A 16048-nucleotide genomic window follows, 5' to 3' on the forward strand; every position below is an offset into this window, starting at 1 on the left:
CACTGAAGGAAGTGGCTGGACAGTGGACTGCAGTTCCCCTGGAAGGGGGAAACACAGAGTATAGCACAGCCGGAGGTCAATGTCATGAAGAGGATGCTGCGGTCCTGGGAGTGACGTGGGTCCAGGAACAGAGGTGACAGTGGGCGAGACACCACCAGCAGAGGGCGCAGCGCTAATTCCCCACAGTGGTGAGTCGCCCCCCATCATGTATGCTTGAATGCTCAGACAATGTTTAAAATTCAATGCAGAAATACATGGCTTAACATTTACACAATCAAGTTCTCTTGATTCTGCTCCCATTGAATTCAGTGATTCAGAATTAACCCCTTTGAAATGGTTTTTACAATCCGCCCTACAGTACTGGAGGGAACATGGCTATATAGAAATGGAAGTAAGGACTCCAGGGATCTATTTCTCAGCTCCGCCACTGACTTTCTGTCACTTTTAGCAACTCACCTAACCTCTCTGTTTTTCAGTTTACCTATCTATAAAATGGTTAGCTGCTTACTTCACCTTGAGGTTTAATCAATTATTGTGGGTGAAGTACACTGAGATCTTCAGACTGAAGGAGCTATGGAAGTGGGAAGCGTTAGCATCATTTACAATACGTTTCAAGCTACACTAAGCAAAAAGAGTAAAGACACAACCGTAAAACGACATTAATTTTGTAACTGTTTCTGTTTTATTTAATTTATGAGGTCACACTCTCTTATATCCCCAAAGTTTGGAAGAAAAAACGGATTAGACCAGTTATGCCTATGGTAATCCAGAATGATGCCACTCACTTCAACAGAGTCATTCCAGATTTATACCCATGTAATTGGGATGAGAATCTTCTCTCAGTGTGACACATACTAGTGAGAGCATATCTAAATCTCCTGCTTTGCTCACATTCTGTCACCAGGCTTCACTTACCTTTATCTTTCCCCATTCAGGACACAATTTATGCCAAAGGCCCTGATGATGTGATGGGACCCATTAGCATGGACCTTTTGACCCATGTGCAGTCTCAGTGACTAATGAACTTTATCTAAGTATGAGTCCATGCTGGCAAATCCCTTCCAGTGCTATAGTTGCTGCAGTGTCTTTACTAATACAGATTAACATAGACCCTTCATATCTGAGAGGTCCAGAATCCTCTCTTAACATTTTTTAAGTAACTGTTCCAAGCTCTTATTTTAGATAAAATAACGTTTAAAGGGTTTATAAAATATTACTATGAGCTTTCATTACATGCCAAATCTGCAATGAATATTGCACTAGCCTAATATAACTGCATTTGTCATAGCACGAGGAAGGAACAAGAATGATCATACCTGTTTCAGGTTTACATTTAAGCCCTCATGTGTCGCCTTTAACAGCGCTTTCACGGTGAAACTGTCAGGGTCTTCTTTGTCCCGGATTTGAGATTCTTTTATCAATGATTCAAGTTTCTTTCTTATAAAAGATTCCATCTGGTGCTCAGTTGTACCATTACTCTGAAATGAATAAACAAATCCTGTTAAAATACTTTCAGACACGCCAATCCTATTTGAGTAACCCAAATGGAACAGTATGGATGCTTCCATCCAAGCAAACTATTGATGTTCTCAACATTTCCTCCTACCCTTTTCCAAGTACAAGTAGGATGATGAAAACCGCTTTAGTCTGCATCTTCCGATTGGCTGCTTTCCCTGCCATGTTTTTCCCTTTAGTCCTTTGATGTGTAAGTTACTTTGACTTAGGTCACCATTTAGATCACCTCAGAATTTTGCACCTCTGTGTCAGTTTTCCCATATGGGAACAATCCTATCACTTACCTACTCTCTCTGAGATGTAGTGAGGACTCTACAGCTGATGTGTTGCCACAGCCCTTGGAAAATGTAAAACACTAAGTGCAATATTATAACTCTTGATGGAACACAGATACGGCATTTTTATTATTAATAATAGTCATTTGTATTGTGATAGCACCTATGGGCCTGATTGTGCTAGATGCTGTACAAACACAGAACAAAAAATGTTTAGCAGAACTTTTGATGTAAATAATAAAGGCCTCACATAGAGTGGAATTCACTGTTCGTTCCTCTGCTGAGGGGGAGAGAGATTTCAACGCCATGGAAGAAAGTGAGGGCCTACTACTAAATCCTGCAGATGCTCCAGTTGTGTGGAAGACACAGGGCCACCCACAAGGAAGCCCTGTGCTTTCCTGTTGGATGTAAGGGCACCCCTTTAAGATAATTCTATATGATGGAGGGGGTTACCCAGGGAAAGCTAGGATAGCCTCTGCCAGTCACTGAGCATGTTTCTGTTCGATGGTGTGGGTGCATGAATGGGGAGTTAAAGCTGTGGTCACCATTGGTTATCTAACCTTACCTTGGGGTTATATTTATAGTTGTGTTCAATGGCATCTCTTCGCTTCAACCCCGATCCTGCAAATATTTAGACAGCTGCTTAAAATTAAGCACAGCCTAAAGGCTTTGAGGACTGGGGACCTAAATTGCATTTAGCAACCTTCACTGTAGCTTAGTTTTTTGTTACTAAATATGAAAAAGTTCCAAGCTGCAAGCAATACGGAGAGAATATAACTTCTTGGGTCACTGAACGAGCGGTCTTTGCCTCTTGCTTCATGGATCCGAATCAAAATTGTATTTCTACATGAGGTTGTCTTGTAGACCACATGGCTCAAATAGCATCACACTACACTCTGACCACAAAGTAATCGGAAAGCCTAAGGCTTCGTAAAAATGAAATGAATCACATCTTCTCTCTCAATGTTAAGTATCACTGCATTTATCTGTCTTAAGAGAGAGAGAAAAATCCAGTCCCTTTATGCAATGTACATGAATCCTAGAGAAGACTTTGCTGATTACTTGACATGTAGATGGTGCCTGTGCATAGAATTAAAGAAAAGAAATGGCGTGAACATCTGCTTTCTCTAAGATAGTTCAGAAGCGAATCTATCGTACCTAAATCTGCAAAGTGATTCCCAAGTCAGCCTGTGAAATGTTTAACTCCCAACAGCAGATGTAAATGATAAAGAAAAACAAAACAAAATCTGTTTAAAAAGCTATTGCAAAATATTTAATATAACTGAGAACTACATGGGGATGTGTGTCTGTAATGAAAACCGTGTGTGTGTGTGTGTGTAATTAAAACAGTCGGTATAAATTAAAATGATATGGGAGTGAGTGGGGGTGTAATAAAAAAGCAAGCTCACTGGGCCAAATTCAAACCTGAGATCAATGGAGTTACATCTGCTGATGCCAAATCTAAATTTGTCCCCTTCTAATTGTACCATATACTGTATAATATCTTCTTTCTTGTTCAAAATTTTAAATTAGTGAAGTGTGGCTGCTGCTGGGCTGGACACCTGTTGCATAGCGTGCATCAGCACTGCACAATGGCTTATGTTAGGTAGCAACAAATATGGAAATGGCTAAAAATAAAATTAAAGCATAAAAGAAAATAGACCAGGGTAAGATCTTTAAAAAGAGAGCAAGTAAAGGGGTTAAAGGCAACAAAAAAAAGAAGAGAAAACAGACAAAAGGCTAAGAAATAATAAAAGAATGGTTTAGAGATGTGAAATTCAGACCACTTTGGTGCTTACATATGGATTCAGGTGCATGACTTGAGGCATCCAAATGCAAAAATTTTAATCTATAGGTAACAATATTAAGTGGGAGTTTGGGGTGTGTAAGGAACACAGGATTGGGAAAGCAAATTGTGCCATATAATTGTTATACACTTACATAACAGAGCTTTAACTTGCAGTCATCTTCAATTTCATCAGCACTGTCTTCATCAGAAACCTCCCCTTCTTCAGCATCAGCTCCAAGGTTATATGGTAGTTTCTTTCCCTAAAAATTAGCACAAAAATATGTATAATATATGTAGAAGTTGCTAGTGTTAGTTACTGGGGAGAAGGCAGGCTAAAATTCTTGTTCATGTTCCTACTTCCAAATAAGGTCTGATGGGAGAATACATTATTTCAAGTTGTGATCATGAACATGTGGTTTCAGGATTTTTCATTTAGGCTTTGACAGATACCTCCCAGGGAACCAGTTTATCCTAAAGAAAATGACTGCTGGTTAATGGGACAGTATAAGCAAAGTATCTGCTTAATGGGATACAGCCAGCCAGTGCCAAGAGCATTTGCTCTGAGCAGGTCTACATAGCATGGTACTTAAGATACTGGCAGCTTCCAGCACCATGTCTACACCAGAGCTGTCACTACTGATATCACAGGCAGAGGTGAAGTGATAGGAAATTTTAGAGAAATAACCCTAGTGTGGACAAGGCCTCAGAACCTTGCTAATAATAATAAACACAACGTTCAAACACAATTGTAGGCAGTGTGGTTCTGATCTCCGTTTGGACAGGTTCTTCATAATCATCGCCCTTCAAAAGGGCCCGATCCTAAGCCCACTGAACATAATGGGAGTCTTGCTATGGACATCAATGGATTTAGACTACGCCATGAGTCTGGACCAGTCTCTCTGTGCAATGGTAACAGGTACTAATTATATTGGGTGGGATTTTCAAAGCACCTAATGGAACTAGGTGCCGACTCCCCTGGAATTTTGAAAATCCTACCTATTTAATGTTTTGATGGTTCCTATTACCTTTCATTACACCATGCAGCTGCCAACTCTGAGGCTATCATTGGAGTGATGTAAAACAAATCTTTTAAAGTTAAGTCCCCCAGTACTGAATTGCTTAGCTGTAGGTGGTCTGTGATCCCGGGAGTCTTGGTAACATCACATCTCTATTCTTAAAGAAGTTTGAAACGCTAAAAAAATAAAAAGAATCCTTCCTAGCAGTAAGTTGCCTCTTTTTTAAAAAAAGTTCAAAAGAAAAAAGTGCTGCCATTTGTAATATGTAAAATGTAAGAATTCCTCTCCAAGTAAGTTGAGTAGCTTTACAGGCAAATCTGCCTCTTGCCTCCTTTTGACCAATGTGCAATGAATATTGCTGCAACCCTTTTAAATGAATACCTTAAATCATTTAGACACTAACGCAGCATTACACTGCCAGTGAGCATAAATGTTGTGGAATGTGCTGGTCCAAACGCTAGCAGTAAAATGACTTTATGTAAGACAGTACGTGTCCCATGAGTACTTTTAGATTCAGTTTATTGTTCAGTTATCGTGTATTAAAAATAGTAGAGCCCAAACGTGTATTGTGCATTACTCAATTTTCTATTCTCCACTGATCAAGAGTAGTAATACTTGGCTCCCACATGCTTAACTCTTAGAATGCAATATTTTCCAGCCATCAGAATACTTAGGATGAAATGAGCATATAGACAGATAGATATATGAGGCATCCAATGGGCACAATTATAAAGCTGCTGTGTTCTTGACCTCTAAGGCCCACAGCTTTCTTAAGTTCAATATGTCATGGTCAATTTCTGCAACAAGAGGTAACTGCCTCAAAGGTAGGGTTAACAAAACCCTCTGGGAAGTCTAATTTTTGACTGGCAGAATTCACTGTCAGCTGCAGGATTCAAAGAACTTTCTATACTGACATTTTCAAAAAAATATTGGACATTCTCCCATCTCTAGAGCAGCCTTTTTGTCGAAATGTCTTTGTATAACTAGACTCAGCTGTTTCATGCTCACCTCCAGCAGGCTGTTCTGTTATAAAATCAGACACTAAGGCTGACACTCTGCATCAGGGGAAGTGCAGACACAAGGGAACTTGATTGCATTTGGCAGTTAGCGTGAGGGAAGCAGGAAAGCCTATAGAAATATTGCATGTACAGTTCGGAGTGTAGTCAGCAGGCTGAAATTAGTGGCTAATCCATTGCTGTAAGGCAAATGTCTTACTTGGGTCAGGAAGGAATTTCTCCCAAGCTCATGTCTAGCTTTGAACAGCTGGCTAGTGTGGTGGAATATGGATGCAGCATTTGTTGGCTACTTTTGGTGACAGGATACAAGGCTTGAAGGAGCAATAGTAAACAGAACAATAAATCTTCTGGAATTTTCCTATATGATCACTCACATTGCAAGTGCAGGTCTGTAGATACCTAGTAGTGTATTAATAGAGGGTCTGATGAGGAATAAAAATCAAGATGCCAGTTAATATCTAGGAAATTAAACTTGTATGCTGTGATGTGTGCTTATCTTCACCACTGATTAGGCTCTCTACAGTTGTCAATGCCAATACCACCATAAACTAGATTGTTCTCCATGAGATTTATACCGCGAGATAAACAATGCAGGACATTGACACTGCATTTTTTGGAATGGATAGTACTATTCTGCCAGCCAGGGGGTCCAATTCACCTCTGACTTACACCTTTATAACTCCACTGAAAGTGGAGCCAGTCCTGATTTATACTGACCTAAGGGCTTGTCTACTTGGACACCGTTTCAAAATGGGGTAGATCAAAGTGCACTTCAGAACTGTTAGTTCACAACAGCAGGGTACATTGGACACTTAGCATGCGGCAGGCCAATGTGGGGTAATTTTACATCCCAGCCTGCCACAAACTAGGTGTTTGTGTGGATAAGCCCTAAGTGAAGGGAGAATCAGGCTCAGAGTCTGGACCATCCAGTAACGCTACATGTTGTTCAGGGAGGAAGGATGAACAAATGCATAAATGGAGTACAAATAATGGCAGGGAGGTGTGGAACTGGCTTGTTACTTCCCCAAAAATCTACTGATTCATAAGTAACAAAGTTTGTGTTTTCTCAAGTGGCTGGCTAACATGAGTGATAGATGGGATAGCAGATACAGTATTTTGTGAAATCAGACAACAGTCTACAATGATGGTGAAAACAGCCTTTGTCACTTTGAAATGCTGGCCGCTTCACCTCCATGCCTAGACAGCTAATTCTGTGCTTACAGAGAATGAAGTGTCCTCACCATGCTAAATTAAATTAAAAAGAGGCAATCTGATAAGGTAAATACATATTAATCATCCTCTCAAAGTACTATCTAGCTTTTTCATCTTTATTTCATTATTTTCATCTAGTTCTCTGAAATTCCTTCCAGAAAGGATCTGTTTACACTGAAAAGTTCAAATTATTCATCTCATACACAACGCTGGCACTTTTCCCCTGTTGTTCTTTAGCTCTTCTCTGAAGCATTCTTCTCACTTACATAGCCACAACTGACGAACCATGAAAAAATGCTTTTATCTGATGAACCGTTGCTCTTAGCAGCAGGAAGGTGAGAAGAGAAGGGAAAGAATGCTTTTCTTCTCATAAATTTGAAATGATTTCTCACTCTTTTCTATATTTTGCTTAAAGAATACACTGTAAGGAGAGAATGTGGACCGGTGCTTAGCACCAATGTGAAGACACCTTAGAAAAACCACAGATCAAATAGATTAGATAGAGGTTAGATCGGGGGAATGGGAATCAGGGTCCTTGGATTTTATTCTTGACTTTGCCATTGATTCCTTGTTTGATCCTGGGTGCCTCATATTCCCCAGCTATAAATATGAGTATAATAATATTGCTTATACCTCATAAGGCTACTGTAAGTGTAATTAACAGATGTAAAATGCTTTGAGATCTTCAGATGAGATAATACATAAGTACAAATTATTTATGTTTTTATTATTTTATTGAATATAGCCTGGTAATATCACTTTACAAAAAGTATCTCAGGATACTTGCTAAGTCTGAAATAAAACCTGTTTTAATGTCTGTGTGAAAAGAAACACAAGATCAAAACCCAGCTAATTATATCTGTTCTGATTCCTGTGTCATTGGTAATTGGGTTCTTAGGGCCTGAGGGGACAAGAGCTAAGATGATAAGTATAATATACTGACTGTTATTACATTTTGTACATAATACTGGTAGCAAATTACCTTCACTAGGATTTTGCCTTTCAAACTTTGAGGGCTAGGAAGCTGCTTGGAATCTCCAGCGATTATAGATGACAAGTCCAGTTTGTCACTGAATATTTCCATGAGGTACTGAGCAATCTTCTTTTGCTGCTGGATACTACAGTGATTCTCAATAGACAATATCACCGGAAACCTAAAACAAAAGCAAAACCCCCAGATGATATCATAACAGCTTTTCAAGATATATGACCAGGCAGTCATAATGCAACTTAGAAAGTAGGTTGGTTTACATTCATCTTGCTCTTGCAGTCTCTGTAGCAGCAATTTTGTTTTTAAAGTGGTGTTTTTCATCATATTATTACAATCATATCTCCTTGAAGAAAGCATGAAAACTGACTAATTGTGATGAGGTGTACAAACCCCACACTGGGCCCAATGGGGTTGAAAGGCAATACTGGGCCCAGGTAACTCTACCCCTTTGGGACTGCAGGAGCAAGTCAAAAGGAGCTCAGAAGGCCAGGCAAATGGGGTGGATAGGCTGCAGGAGAGAGTTCTTCTCCAATAAGCCAGATGGAGGGTTGAGTCTGAGATGGGATTACAGAGTGGGTAAGGCCCTCAGGCAGAGCGTTTTCTACCCACCACATCCTGCAAGGCTCTGCTCCTTTGGACGCTTCTGTTAAAAGCGTGACTGTTTGGACTATAGGGGCCATACCTCAAACTGAAGGGACACATAGATAAGAAGGAGCCCAGAGCACTGGACTTGGACTTGCTGCAGGGAGGATCCTGCCAGTGTTGCTTCCCACAGTGCCCTGTGCTGGGACCCCCTATTTCACCCTCCCCACTTCAGGGCCAAGCCCCAGGTGTGGGTAGAAAGCAGAAAATTCCCAACTTAGGATCAGGAGCAGGCACTTCTATTGCTTTGACAAAGAGACAAGGGGCTGGAAGTTGGGTATGCTAACCACTCAGCTGCCCAGCTCTCTGAGCACCCTATCACACTAATGCAGTAGTTTTCAGCCTGTGGTCCACAGACCCCTGGGGGTCCACAGACTATGTCTAAGATTTCCAAAAGAGTCTGCACCTCCATTCAAACATTTTTAGGGGTCTGCAAATGAAAAAAGGTTGAAAACTAATGACTAAACTCAGAGGGACACATAGTTTGGTTGAGCCCTACACCACCTGGACCAAATTCTGCATCTGGTTACAGTGATGCAAATCCGAAGTCATTCCACTGACGTTAACAATCACTCTGGATTTACACTGGTGTAATTGCAGGTAGAATTTTGCCCTATATTTTTATCTCATTAATAAAGACAAAAAGAGCCAAATTCTGCCCTGACATACACCCTTTGCACCATGATTGAAGTCAATTGGGGTCTCAAGAGCTATAAGGCAGGTCCTAATTTCTAAAAACAGCTCAGTGTAGATCCATGTTGTTTGTTTGTGGGTGAAGGTCCTCTAAAGAGTAAGGACCCCATGACACTCTTTGTAAGACCATGTGTGGGTGAAAATATCCCCTCTCCCATTGTTTTTCAATGTGCATCAGTTGTTTGATTGGCTTTAGCCTTCTGCCCTACAGACAGATGCACACAGGTAGTTCTCTGTGTGTATAAATAGTTACCTTCCCTTCCTGAGTAAAACAGGTATGAAAGGAAAACCCATGTGCAAAATGCCACCAGCTTTCTAGCTCCATTTGGTGTGAGGGTAAAGATCAATATGATGGCAGAATAGACATGGGAAGGTCTATAAAGCCAAGATCCACGGGAATACAGGCACAGATCTCAGACCCAATAGTCTGCCATCTCCTCTCTGAGGCCATTACACATGCTCCCTGTTCTGTGTGGAGGAGGAGTTAGGAGATCAAGTGATCTACAGACCACGTTCCCCTCTTAGGGTTCTGAAACTTAGCATGCAAAGCAATACCGTTGCCCTGAACAGGCTAACTCCCCCACTGCAGCTTTCAGAACCCTCACAAGGGGAATAAGAGTCTATGGTGGAGCAGGGATGTGAACCTTGATCTTCCAAGTTCTCAGCTAGTGCCCTAATCACTGGACCGGCCTTCTCTAGTGCCCTAATCACTGGGCCGGCCACTCTACACCCTCTCACCAAACCTATCTCACTAGAGGGAAGTATTTAAAAGCTCTATAGGTTCATCCCATGGAGTTCTCAATCTTCTCGGCCCCAAAGTTTTTATCTTGGTGGAAGGAATGAACTAGCCTTCATTCTCAATGTATCATGTTGTGTTTACAGTAGGTGTGGTAGTATCATGGTTGATTTTAATAATATGGTATATTCTATAATCCTGAGGCACAATGGGATAAATAATGGGCAGAATGTTACCATCTTTACCCTTGAACTTCCTGGATTTTTTTACTACGAAGATTTTAGAAAACTTTGTCCTTTTTCAGGCAAATCTGTCACTGAAATTGAGGACACTTGTCCACGAAAGCAACGTTATGCCACTAATTTTTAAGCAGAATTCCCCACTGGAAATCAGTGAAAAATTCTTCTTAAAAGTGGACCAAAACAACTCTGAGATTCTACAGTTATGACTATTCTCCATATATTAAACAAAAACTATTGAGCTGGCGTTTTATAAAAGATCCTCTGTAGGCTGGGTATTGATTAATGGGAAGATAAAATGTTCACACTGTTAAAAGATAAATCAAAGTTAACAATAGGGAAAATAATCAGATTCGCTGTGTGTTTGAAGGAAGAAATTTACATTGGGATACACTATTTTCATATAAGATTTACTACACAAGAGAAGTATACTGCTCTACGCTCAGAACCTGCATTGCACTTACTCGTTTTTGACAAAGGCATTTTTATTGATAGCTTCTGCTACATCTCTGAAGAGTATTTTGGAAGTAAAGGTATAACCATGGTGCACTACTGGCTCTCCATCTGGACCATCCCAGCAGTCAACTGTCAAGACAAGAAAACTATACATGAAAAAATATCCAGTGTCTTATACATTTTTTAAAATTTTCTTCTGAAGGGGAGAGGAAATGTTTTATGTTTTATACACTCATGTAAATCAGACATGAATCCTGAGTAATAAACTGATACTTTCATATTGTATTTTGTACAAACTATACAAAACATAATGGCAAACAACCGAAGACCGATCTCTATTATACAAACACTGTGATAAATTAATATTCCCTTCAAGTATAATTACAAGGATCTGCTGCCATCAGAACCAGAATAAAACCCGCGTAAGAACATTCAGCCTTAAAGGCCTGACCTTTAAAAAGCTAACTCACATCAGTAGTCCTTACTTGTGTGAGAAGTCCAGTGTACTCCTGCCAGTAAATTCCACTCAGCTCAATAGGGCTACTGATGTGAATTAAGGCTGGGGGGGAAGCCTTTCTATATGCTATCAAAATGGTTATTTTCTCAATTATCTGCTCTCAGAATATGATTATTTTATTTGTGGGGAAATATAAATCAATTTTCACTCTGTTATTCCAGTTTATATATCATATCATCTCCATACTGTATATGAATATGTGAAACATTTCTGAGTACCAAAACATTCTGATTACCAAAGTGATGCTCAATCTACTATCACTCGTGAATCACATTTCATTCATGAAAAAGTATTTTGGATTGTTTTATTTTAGAAACGAGACTAGAAAATGTAATAGCAAAGCATAAGCAAATTAGAAATAAGAAAATCATAATTACTTAACTTAAGTTGCAAACAGTTAATAGAGTTATCATATACACTACATGAATGGGCAGGAAAACCAGTTTCATCATAAATGTATTTATAAATTGGTTTACCTATCCAGTCATGTTTGTAGAACAGCTCTATTAGGTTTTTGCAAATACAGTTTCAAAACTGTAACTTACCAGATCTGTTCATGGGTCTCAATTATAATACACATTTTACAGGGAGGTTATTTTTTTTAATTCTAAGTATTAGCCTCATTATAATGCAGAAAGATAAGCTTATTGCCAAAACGTTTGCCCACCCCTGCATTAAAGGCTACTAAAGCTCTAAAGGGCAGTACTTCTTTATCTTAAAATATAGGGTGAGAATTGCTATTGTCGCACATATCCCAGTATCTTATGCTTCCAAGTCTACATTATCAACTGCAGAGGTCAGGGACGATTCATTTCCACTATCTACAGTGTTGCACAATTGTTTGTTTTTTCCCCCCACCTTCACAGGTCACTTCTGGAAGCACAGTGCTGCTGCACAAATGGTCTAATCAACTATTGCAGAGCCTACGTTCTCCCAGTGTTTGTTCTTAACATGTTCTAGTCTATCTGAGAATGCTGTTACTAACTGTAAATCTGAACACCAAGTTTCTAGAATGACTGAGATTCTTATAAGTAAACTCAGATGGCCAAATTTATCCCTGGTGTAACTCCAGTGATTTTGATGTTATTAACTTTGAGTTTGACTTCAAACTCCACCAACTTAGTCTCAGAGATGTTTCATACAGAAACACCAGGTTATTGGGCTATGACAGATATTACTAAAAGCAACAGGAGGAAAGAGAACAATGGGGAAGACATGGAAAATGTTATTAAAGCCAATGTTAAGGTGAGCCATTTAATACAGGACCCCAGAGGAGAAACCAACAGTGGCTATGCTGTGTCAGTATGAGACACTCATCTCAATGGCAAACATTACTTGTTAAGATTGCTAACAAATCAGACTTACCAAAGAGGTGAAGATAGTGAAGTAAAATATGAGCAAATTAATTTGCACATTCAGTGTCAAACTTAAAACTTAAGAGAAATGTCTGTCAGACTTTACAGAGCTTCACACCTAAACAAACAACATTAAAAATACCTTCAACACATCGACAACCATCCTGCAACACCCGGGCATACATCTCCACTTTGGACTGAGATAGAAGCTGGTCTCCTGTCAGGTATGTATTGTGAGATGAAGCAATATAGTAGTTACAAAGGGGTTGATCCATATCCTGGTGGACTTCAGAATGCAAGGGGTTAAATATATCACAAGCAGAACTGCGCATGAAGCTGGTGAAACCTTTGAACAAAAAGAAACAGTTTTTCAAGAGTGCAGTGTACCTGGACAGATTAACCTTACTAGAATACACAGGTTGATAAAATAGATACTATTTATGCTAAAGCTGTCAGTGTTAATCTGGCACCCAAGAACTGCTGTGTCATGTGGGATGAATCCACCATCCTGAGTATCTGAACTACCATCTATGGTTTGTCTATTTCTTTTGCAAGCTCCTTTGGGCGAGGGTATAGACCAAATTCATTGCTAGCATCAACGGGAGTTACACCTGCTAAAGTCAATGGGCGTTCTGACCATTTATGCCAGACAAGTCCATCATTTTCTCCTGGTCTCTACAGCATCACATGCACTGTTGTCTCTCAAGAAATATTAAACAAACTACAAAACAGACAAAACTGAGCAATGTAGTAATATGTTTACAAATCCATGCCTATCAAAACCAGCAGCATTTGGACAGCAATGGCACTGAGCTAAGGGATTCATAAGAAATCTATTAACAAAGAATAGCGGAGGCAGAAATTTGGATTCAATTGGTAAAATATGAAAGCTTAAATAATGAATGGCAGCAACATGGCAAGACTAAGAAAAGCATAGATCTGCAATCCCATTATCAAATCTGTGTTCACATCATATGTTTCCTTCATGCCCTTAAGGAGCATATGATGGAAATCTGTGTGTAAAAATTCTTTGAACCCCTGGCGAGTTTCTCTGGGCCAAATCTGATGCACACACTTAGGCAAGTGCTGTATGCTAAAACTGTTTCTTGCAGTTCAAACAAAAACATTCCCATAACAAACAGAACAAAACAGCTCGTCATTGTTTCCATTAGAATTTACAAAACTTTCTTTCTTCAAATTATTTGATAAGATTAAAAATTATTTATCTTAATCTAAATACCACTGCAAACAATCAGGTACTTTGTACCCAAACAATGACTCGCTGTCATTAAAAACTGCCCTGCACAGATGTGACCCTCAGCAAGCTGATATTTCCTGACTCCTTGGGATGCATTGTGCAGTGGGGGAAGGGATGTCAGTTGCCTCTGCAGCCACATCCCTCTTTCCAAAGACCCAGTCATTTCCCCATTCCTCCAATGGGGAAATGACTGGCTTGGTGTAAGAGAGGGAACGGGAGCCTCGTGTTGGGGGTGTGACGCATCGAGGGGATGCACATTGTCTTTCTACTGGCCCAGTGAAGATCATAGACCAAGAGTGATATATCCTGGGTGTCATAGGATGGTCGTTGCCTGGAAATGAAACCGATCCAGCACACCTTGTGACCAAACAGGTGTTCTCACTTAGGCTAGGTCTACACTACCCGCCTGAATCGGCGGGTAGAAATCGACCTCTCGGGGATCGATTTATCGTGTCCCGTCGGGACGCAACAATCGATCCCCTAATCGACGCTCTTACTCCACCAGCGGAGGTGGGAGTAAGCGCCGTCGACAGGAAGCCGCAGAGGTCGATTTTGCCGCGGTCCTCACAGCGGGGTAAGTTGGCTGCGATATGTCGAATTCAGCTACGCTATTCACGTAGCTGAATTTGCGTATCTTAAATCGACTCCCCCCTGTAGTGTAGATGTAGCCTTAGGGTAATTAAGAGCCATGGCAGCACGTGGGCCATGTAAATAGGAAGAGAGCTGGTGAGTCAGGCCTGCTTGAGTGCACAGACTTGAGGAGCAAAGGACAGGGACAGGGACAGGTGAGAGCTGCCCGAGAGAGACAGTCTGCAAGGAGTGGAAAACTTTGCAGGCCCTCACTGGGCAGAGAGGCTAGTGCACTGACAGTCCTGAGCGAGAAAGGCTGAAAGGGCTGAGAGCTAGGAAGCCAGTGGAGGGACTAGCTGCTGGCCCTTGCTGAGCCACAGAGCCAAGGCTGGAGAGGGCTGAAGGCTGAGAGCAGGAGAGGGTGATGCCTGCTGAGGCCTGGGAGTGAAGTGTGGTGAGAGATGTCAAAGTTGCACTGGAGAGCTAGAGCATGGTGAGAGATCCCATGATGAGAGATGCTGAAACCGTGCTTGGTATGTAGCATGTACCGTCTGGACTATGCTGGGGAATTTGGGACTGTGCTTATGGGATTTGTGTTATAGTTTATCTGCACAGGATTTTCTCTTATGATAAATTAAACTGCTAAGGCTATTTTTATTCGGAAAGGCTATTTGGGCTAGTCCTGGGGACTCTGAAGTAGAAAATGAGGCAAGTGAGTCCGTTGTGCTGTAGCTTGCCACAGGAGGGCGCTCCAGGAGGGCAGGCAGCCCTATGATACTGGGATAATATTACTTCTTCCATGGAGCCTTCTTCACCAGTGGGATCCCTCTTTAAGTGAGATGTCGGGACAGCTGGAGCCAGAGTAAATGCTTGGCAGCTGCTGGGAAAGAGGTATAGAGGCACGGGGCCTGCAAGGGGATAGGCCTGACCTCCTGGAGATCCCCCAGAATTCTGTACTGGTAACCATTTCCTTGTTGGAACCTACACTAAATGCAACACTGCGGGAATGTTCCAATAGGTCACAATAAGGTGAAAACGACCTAAATCCAACCCTAGCATAAGTGGACACAATTCCCATTTAAATTAATAAGAGAGCTATCACTTATGCCAGGGATGAATTTGGCTCCTAGGTCTCTACCATATCCTGACAAGGAATCAGAGGGCTTGAGTCTGATATCATACCACTGTGACTCCACTACATCAGTGGAGTTACTGATTTACACCAGTGTAACTGAGATCAGAATTGGGACTAGAGTTTAAATAGCTAACTTTAGAATATGGAATTTAAAATGTTTTAAAGGGACACAGCAAACTATTAAGACCCTGAATGTAATTAAATGTGAGGAGAGTGTTACTAAACCTAATAGGAATAGAAGTGTTTTCGAATGTTTAAAATGCCACAGCTTGTTGCTTTGTTTTGTTTTCTTAATTCTAGCCTAAGTGAATTGCCCAGAGTAACAGAACTTATGGCAGAACTATGAGGTAAATCCAGGCCTCCTGTTTCCTTGCTCTGCTTTAGCAAGAAGATGATTCTTGTCCCTACAGAATCCACAAGCAAATTAATCTGCTCATGGAAGTTACCTTCTGGGCTAATTAACCGACCGTAGCACTTAAATTATTTCAATCTAATTCTGAAAGATTTATTGATACATGCAGATTTGAATATGGTATTAAGTTGGTTTCAGAATTAATATACCACCTGCAGCCTTGTTTTTGCAAATGAAAGGAGCAAATTTCTAAATCTTGTAAGAAAATACTCTGGGCCGCA

At 40.7% G+C, this 16048-nt stretch overlaps 1 protein-coding gene across 3 annotated transcripts in view; it reads right to left on the reverse strand.

Annotated features, from left to right (window-relative positions):
- Positions 1 to 16048, reverse strand: part of PLCH1 (phospholipase C eta 1) — a 167527-nt gene that overhangs the window by 36767 nt on the left and 114712 nt on the right. For all 3 annotated transcript variants that reach the window (XM_034782403.1, XM_034782402.1, XM_034782401.1), the window contains 5 exons: positions 12595 to 12798; positions 10589 to 10709; positions 7806 to 7977; positions 3732 to 3839; positions 1317 to 1478 (listed from right to left, as the gene is read on the reverse strand). In XM_034782403.1, coding sequence (XP_034638294.1) covers positions 1317 to 1478; positions 3732 to 3839; positions 7806 to 7977; positions 10589 to 10709; positions 12595 to 12798 — 767 coding nt within the window. The remainder of the gene's footprint in view (positions 1 to 1316; positions 1479 to 3731; positions 3840 to 7805; positions 7978 to 10588; positions 10710 to 12594; positions 12799 to 16048) is intronic.

Source organism: Trachemys scripta, chromosome 9 (assembly GCF_013100865.1).
Source record: "Trachemys scripta elegans isolate TJP31775 chromosome 9, CAS_Tse_1.0, whole genome shotgun sequence".
In the NCBI taxonomy this organism is placed as follows: Eukaryota; Metazoa; Chordata; order Testudines; family Emydidae; genus Trachemys; species Trachemys scripta.